General features: G+C 46.8%; 1 protein-coding gene across 2 annotated transcripts; it reads right to left on the minus strand.

Annotated features, from left to right (window-relative positions):
* LOC132385553 (zinc finger protein 239-like) lies at positions 1 to 7,700 on the minus strand. 2 transcript variants are annotated; one of them, XM_059957707.1, is made up of 3 exons: positions 6,422 to 7,700; positions 6,079 to 6,131; positions 1 to 2,983 (listed from the first exon to the last, which is right to left on the minus strand). In XM_059957707.1, exon 3 carries the CDS (start codon positions 2,232 to 2,234, stop codon positions 1,368 to 1,370), a length of 867 nt encoding a protein of 288 aa, XP_059813690.1. In that variant the 5' UTR covers positions 2,235 to 2,983; positions 6,079 to 6,131; positions 6,422 to 7,700; the 3' UTR covers positions 1 to 1,367. The 2 variants fall into 2 exon arrangements, with proteins under 2 accessions (XP_059813690.1, XP_059813689.1); XM_059957706.1 differs by lacking the exon at positions 6,079 to 6,131.

Genomic DNA, 7,700 nt, shown 5'->3' on the forward strand with positions numbered 1-7,700 from the left:
ATAGAATTGATTTATTTATCTCATAAACTCCAGTCCCATTAAATGTGAACATCAGAAAAAACTCCTCCCATCCCCAGTGACCTGGGTTTGATGAACAGCAGCAGTAAATTGCAGAGTTTAACAACAGTCACTTGTGAACTTGCCTCTGGTTACAGCAATCCTAAGTACCCAGCCTGCAGCACATCGGAACATTTTCCCCCGGTGTGAAGTCGGTAGTGTGTCACACGGTGTATGAGAGATGATTGATAAGTTCATGGTCTAAGGTAGAAGGAGATGAGTTATACAGCTCTTGTTACATGCACATGCAGTTCAACTCTTTGAGTGAAGTTTGCAGGAAGTTTGAAATTAATAACATATCCTTCTACCTTTGGCCACAAACTTATCAATCACCCCTGATGAGTTATTATCTTAAAACTTTCTGCGTAATCACTCAAAGAGTTGAACTGCATGTGCATCTCCTTCTACCTTAGGCCATGAACCTATGAATCACCCCTGCTGTGGACACTTTCTGAAGGTTCAAGATCCGTATGCTCCATGACCGCTGGACTAAGTGTGTAAATGTAGGAGGGGACTATGTTGAAAAATAAATGTGCTTGGTTTTCTAAAATTGGCCTCTTCTACCTCAAGCCATGAACCTATCAATCAAGCTTCGTATATCCCTTCCCACAGTTTGAGAAGCTGAACAGCCTCTCTCCAGTGTGAACTCGACTTTTTCTCCTTGGAGTGACAAAGGATGAGAGGTAACATGATAGAGGTGTATAAGATGATGAGAGGCATTGATCGTGTGGATAGTCAGAGACTTTTCCCCAGGGCTGAAATGGTTGCCACAATAGGGCACAGGTTTAAGGTGCTGGGGAGTAGGTACAGAGATGTCAGGGGTAAGTTTTTTACTGAGAGAGTGGTGAGTGCGTGGAGTGGGCTGCCGGCGACGGTGGTGGAGGTGCATATGATAGGGTATTTTAAGATACTTTTGGATAGGTACTTGGAGCTTAGTAAAATAGAGGGCTATAGGTAAGCCTAATAATTTCTAAGGTAGGGACATGTTCGGCACAATTTTTTTGGGCTGAAGGGCCTGTATTGTGCTGTAGGTTTTCTCTGTTTCTAACTCACTGGTGTAGCCTCAGTTGAGATGACTGAATGAATCCTGTCACACGTTTTCAGCAGATAATTGGTCTCTCCAGCATGAACTCACTGGCAGGGGAATGCCTTCCTCCACACAGAGCAGGTCAATGGCCTCTCACTATTGTCAACGAACTGGTGGCACAGCAGTGAAAACGACTGTGGGATAACCTTCCCCATAGTCTGAGCACATGAACTAACTGAGGTGCCTGTAGGTGAGTTAACTGAGTGAATCCCTTCCCACATACTCAACAGGTGAACGTGCTCACCCCAGTGTGAACCCGCTGGTGTACCTTCAGTTGAGATGACTGAGTGAATCGCTTCCCACAGTCAGAGCAGGTGAATGGTCTCTCCCCAGTGTGAACTAACTTGTGTGCCTGTAAATGAGATAATTGAGTGAAACCCTTCCCACACACTGTACATCTAAAAGGCCTCTCCCCAGTGTGAACTCGCTGATGTACCTTCAGTTGAGATGACTGAGTGAATCCCTTCCCACAGTCTGAGCAGGTGATTGGCCACTCCCCAGTGTGAAGTGACTTATGTGCCTGTAGGTGAGATGATCGAGTGAATCTCTTCCCACACACTGAACAGGTAAATGGTCTCTCCCCAGTGTGAACTCGCTGATGTACCTTCAGCTTAGATGACTGAGTGAATCCCTTCCCACAGTCTGAGCATGTGAATGGCCATTCCCCAGTGTGAACTCGCTGGTGTGCATGCAGGTCAGATGATTGAGTGAACCCCTTCCCACAGTCTGAGCAAGTGAATGGCTTCTCCCCAGTGTGAACTCGCTGGTGTACCTTCAGTTTAGATGGCTTCGTGAATCCCTTCCCACAGTCTGAGCAGGTGTATGGGTACACTCCTGTGTGAACTGACTGGTGTGCCTGTAGGTCAGATGATTGAGTGAATCCCTTCCCACAGTCTGAGCAGGTGAATGGCCTCTCCCCAGTGTGAACTCGCTGGTGTACCAATAGGGCAGATGATCGACTGAACCCCTTCCCACACACTGAGCAGGTGAATGGCCTCTCCCCAGTGTGGACTCGCTGGTGTATCTGTAGGTGAGATAAATGTGTGAACCCCTTCATGCAGTCTGAGCAGGTGAACGGCCTCTCTACCATCTGAACTCGCTGGTGTGCTTGTAGCTGGGATTTTCGATTGAATCCCTTCCCACAGGTGAACAGCCTCTGCCTAGTGTGAACACACTTGAGTGTCAGCAGATCAGATGACTGAGTGAATCTCTTTCCCCATACAGAACAGTTGAACTGTCCCCCCTGTCAGCCCACTGGTGTCTCTGTGGATCAGCTGAGTGAGTGAAACCGTTCCTACACACGGAGCAAGCGATTGGCCCCTCACTGCTGTGAATTTTCTGATGTATTGGCGTGGATGACTGAATGAATCTCTTCCCACAGACGGAACGGGCGAACCATCTCACCGTGGTGTGAACTTGCTGATGTATCTTCAGGTTGGATGACTGTGTAGACCCTGTCCCACACAGAGGTGAACTGGCTTCCCCCTCTGTTCACTGTCGTGTCTGCGGTTTGCTGAGTGAGAGAATAACACACCAAGAGGAGAATGATAATCCCTGCTGGCAATTCACCAAGTCAAACATCAGACAGGGTGAATGCTTCGTATAGTCAATGTAGTTGAACTGATCTCGAGTGAACAAGTGCTGGTTTGTTCTCAGCTCCCTGATTCTCGTGGATTGCACAGAGTCACACATAAAACTTCACTTCAGACACAAAACCTGTTTCCAGATGGAATAAGATACATCTTCATCTCCAAGGATCAACTGCAGATATATTGGTGTTACAAAGGAAATATTGTTGTGATTGAGATTCCCGTACAGAAATTCGCTGTCATTTCCAACCTGCAAAAACATTTACAAAAGATATCAATGGATGAAAGACAGCATTTCAGATGAAATAAATTTAATCTCTGTGGTGAGGATTGTCATCACACTGTTACAGAGAGGTTCAATCCAAGTTGGAGGAACAACTCCTGATTTTCTAACTGAGCACGGATCCATGCTTATCACGGATGGATGCCTCACAGAGTGTCCTCAGCCAGCTTGATTCATTCACAGAAAGGCTCTCAGGATTATAGGTGTAGATGAAGCCACAGCTCGTGAGAAGCTAGCCATCCGTAGCTTACACCACAGACGACAGGTTGCTGCAGCTTCTGTGCCATACAAAATGCACACCAGCCACAGCCACGCCATGTTGCCTTCATCTTATCAGAGACAGCACATCACACAATCTATGTTTATCTATGCCTGCTTATGCTGTTTCTGTCCCTGATGCAAGAACCTACACACTGGATAGAAGCTTCCTTCACTGTGCTATCAGAATTTGGAACAGTCTTCCAGATGCTGTGGTTGAAACATCTGCGATGATGGGGTCCAAGCCTTCAAGAGTCGAGTGCACAAACACCTATCATCTCTGGGAGGGAAGTCACATGCTTCTTCATAAGCTATCATGAAGGGGACCAGGATGGCAATGCTTGGTTGTTGGCAGGTAGGGTTGATACCTGACTTTCAAGAGCACTTGTGAGTTATGTTCTGACTGCTGGAGAACAGTGTGGAAAGAGCAGGTGCTGTTTTCTCCCAATAGGGATTAGTTTTTAGTTCCAAGTGCTCCAGCCATATTTTGTCATCCTTTAACCTTATCCTTCAATCTCTCTGAACTATGGAGGACAGTGTGTGTATAAATGTCTCTCTCCAGCAGACTTCATCATGACTCCAGTCTTTCTACTATTTTTTGATGTTTCTTAATTGTACATATGATTTTTTTAGTGTTCTATCACTGAGCAGCAGTGAACCATCTGACCGGCCTCTCAGAGTTCTCTTCGGGAACTAGTCGACAACATCTACAGAAAAGAGTACAGTTGACATTTCGGGCCGAGACCCTTCAACAGGACCGGGAAAAGAGAGATGAGAAGTTAGATTAAGAAGGCGGGGGGCGGGGGAGGGAGAAGTACAAGGTGGTAGGTGAAACCAGGAGAGGGGGAAGAGGTGAGGTAAAGAGCTGGGAAGCTATTTGGTGAAAGAGGTAAAGGGCTGGAGGAGGGAGAATCTGATAATAGAGGGTAGAAGACAATGGAAGAAAGGGGAGGAAGAGTGCCAGAGGGATTTGACGGGCAGGTAAGGAGATAAGTTGAAGAGGGAAACAGGAATGGGGAATGGTGAAAAGGGGGGGGGGGGGGGGGGGTAAATACTGGAAATTTGAGAAATCGATCTTCCTGCCATCAGGTTGGAGGTGGAAGCATCAGGTTTGTTGCAGCTACATAGGATCCTGGTCAGACCCCACTTGGAGTACTGTGCTCAGTTCTGATCGCATCACCACAGGAAGGATGTGGAAACTATCGAAAGGGTGCAGAGGAGATTTACAAGGATGTTGCCTGGATAGGGGAGCATGCCTTACGAGAATAGGTTGAGTGAACCTGGCCTTTTCTCCTTGGAGCGATGGAGGATGAGAAGTGACCTGATAGAGGTATACAAGATAATTTTTTTTTCTTTTCTTTTTTTTGTGTCACCAAAGTTTTCAATCTTTAAAATATTGATTTTTTTTCCTTTGAGACATTGTAAGTGTTATCTACTTCAATGTACTCTTGTTATTTTGGATAATAATAATAAAAAGATAATGAGAGGCATCGGTCGTGTGGATAGAGGGTTTTCCCCAGGGCTGAAATGGTTAACACAAGAGGACACAGTTTTAAGGTGCCTGGAAGTAGGTACAAAGATGTCAGGGGCAAGTTTTTTTTTACGCAGAGAGTGGTAAGTGGTAAGATAAGATAGGGTCTTTTAAGAGGCTCCTGGGACTTAGAAAAAGAGGGCTATGGGTAACCCAAGGTAATTTCTAAAGTGAGTACATGTTTGGCACAGCTTTGTGGGCTGAATGACCTATATTGTGCTGTAGGTTTTCTATGTTAACTCAGACTGAATATAACGTGACATCCCGCCAATCTGAGTGTGACCTGACATACCATTGGCTGACATATGGGAGTGGGATGTAGAATTAAAATGGGTGGCCACTGGGAGATCCCACATCTTCTCCTGGACAGAGTGAAGGTGCTCTGTGAAATGGTCTATCAATCTCTGTCGCATCTCCTCAATATACAAGAGGCCACACCGGGAGCACTGGATATAGCAGACAACCCCAGCAGATTCACAGGTGAAGTGTCGCCTCACCTGAAAGGACTGTTTGGGGCCCTGAATGGTAGTAAGGGAGAAGGTGTAAGGGCAGGTGTGGCACGTGCAAGGATAAGTACCAAAACGGAGATCAGTCGGGAGGGACGAGTGGACAAGGGAGTCACTTAGGGAGTGATTCCTGCGGGAAGTGGAGAAATAGAGGAGGGGGAAGAAGGGAAAGATTTGCTTGGTGGTGGATCCCTTTGGAGCTGGAGGAAATTACAGAGAATTATATGCTGGATGAAAAGGTTGGTGGGGTGGTAGGTGAGGACAAGAGGAACTCTATTCCTGGTGTGGGTTGAGGGAAGACAGACACAACATGGAGGAGATGCTGGTGAGGGCTGTGTTGATGGTGGAGGAAAGAAAGTCCATTTCTTTGAAGAACGAGGACATCAGTATTCTGGAATGAGAAGTCTCATCCTGGCGGAGACAGTGGAACTGAGGGAAGGGGAGGCACTTTTACAAGTGACAGTGGGGAGAGATCTAGGTAACTGTGGGAATCAGTGGGTTTTTAAAAGATATCAGTAGATGGAGAGATCGAGAATGGGGAGAAAGATGTAGGAAATAGACAAGGTAAATTTGAAGGCAGAGTGCAAGTTGGAGGCAAAGTTGATGAGCTCATAATAGGTGCAGGAAGCAGCAGCAACGCAGTTGTCAATATAGTGTTTAACATGATGCCCCCCTTCACCATTCCCTCACCCTCCTTACCTGCCCATCACCTCCCTGTGGTGCTCCTCCCCCTTACCTTTCTTCCATAGTCTTCTATCATCCCCTACCTTCTTACTCTGACTTCTCATCTTTTCTTCCAGTCCTGATGAAGGGTCTCGGCCTGAAACATCGAATGTTTACTCATTTTCCATAGATGCTGCCTGGCCTGCTGCGTTTCTCAGCATTTTGTGTGTGTCACTATACTTTTGTACCGACTTCATAACCTTTGGGTTGAGATAGCTGGAGCTCGGCAGTGTCTTACAGATTCATCACTCTTATACCCAGTCACTCCACCGAGAGAGGTACCTATGGCTGCCTCTCTACCCAGAAATCCCCACGACCAAGAAACCCCGCTATCCGTTAAGGTCCCAGTGATGCGCATGCGTTTCAGGAACGGCGCCAGCTCCTTACCTCAGCAGCAGAAAGCTCTCCTGGGGCACGCGTTACGGTTCGTGGGTCTGAGAGAGAGGGAAAGGAACGGCAATGATCCCGGTGTGTCCGGACCTCGCAAAAATTTTTCCTCAGTCCTGGTGTGAAAACCGGTGCCGATGAAAACTCTGCTCGGAGCCACGCTACTGGGATCGCCGCCGAACCGACTGGACGTCTGCCGTCCACTGAGCGCATGCGCGAGTACCGGGGAAAACAACGCATGCGCATTTGGTCGCCGAATTCCGAAGCGCCAAATTCAAAATGCTGGAGGAACTCAGCGGGTCAGGCAGCATCAATGGAGGTGAATAACTAATCAACGTTTCGGGCAGTGACCCTTCTTCAGGTCGGACAAGGATGGGAGAAGACGTCACAATATAAGAAGGTTGAGGCGGTAGGTGGTAGGTGAAGACAGGTGAGAAAAGGGATTTGTAAACCGCAGTTGCGCCCCAAGTGGACAGTGGGTGCAAACACAGCGTGATGTTTACATACGCTTCTCCCTCGGGAAAAATGCAGATTTACTTTGGAGTACGGATTTTAATGCAGAATACGGAGTTAATGACAGGATTTTTGGCAGTGACCAGGAACAGGGATATCAGGAACCACATCCTTCGAAGTTTCCATGCAATTTGATAGGGTGGTTAAGAAACAGCAGCGAGGTAATGTTGCAATTCTATGCAATCCTGATTAGATCACACTTGGAATATTATGCAAACACAAGAAAATCTGCAGATGCTGAAAATTCAAATAACACACAGAAAATGCTGGATCTCTCGGCCCAAAACGTCGACTATACTTCTTCCTATAGACGCTGCCTGACCTGCTGCGTTCCACCAGCTTTTTGTGTGTGTTACTTGGAATATTATGTTCAGTTCTGAGTGCCACACTACAGAAAGCATTGGAGAGAGTGCAGAGGAGATTTACCAGGAGCTGCCTAGAGGACAGAGCATGTACTATGAGGACAGCTTGGGGCAAAGGATGATGAGAAATGACGTGATACATGTGGACAAGATAATAACAAGCATAGATCAAGTGGACAGCCAGGCATATTTCCCAGGGCCAAAATGGCTAATACAAGGTGGCTGTAATTGTAAAGTTACTGGAATAAAGTAGTGGTTGGGAGAGCGGGGTAGTTGGAGTGAAGCACTTTGTACAGTCAGGTGGGTATGTGTCATGCCCTACCAGGGTGGATTCTGAAGCAGGTTCATGTTGGACTTTTAAACAACTCCAAGATAAGCATACAGATAGAAAATGGAGAGTTATG

The sequence above is a fragment of the Hypanus sabinus genome (assembly GCF_030144855.1).
Source record: "Hypanus sabinus isolate sHypSab1 chromosome 31 unlocalized genomic scaffold, sHypSab1.hap1 SUPER_31_unloc_3, whole genome shotgun sequence".
Classification (NCBI taxonomy): Eukaryota; Metazoa; Chordata; class Chondrichthyes; order Myliobatiformes; family Dasyatidae; genus Hypanus; species Hypanus sabinus.

What these genes read in the sequence shown, in the direction of transcription:
- LOC132385553 (XM_059957706.1), bottom strand. Translation starts at nt 2,234, where the DNA reads ATGGTAGAGAGGCCGTTCACCTGCTCAGACTGCATGAAGGGGTTCACA.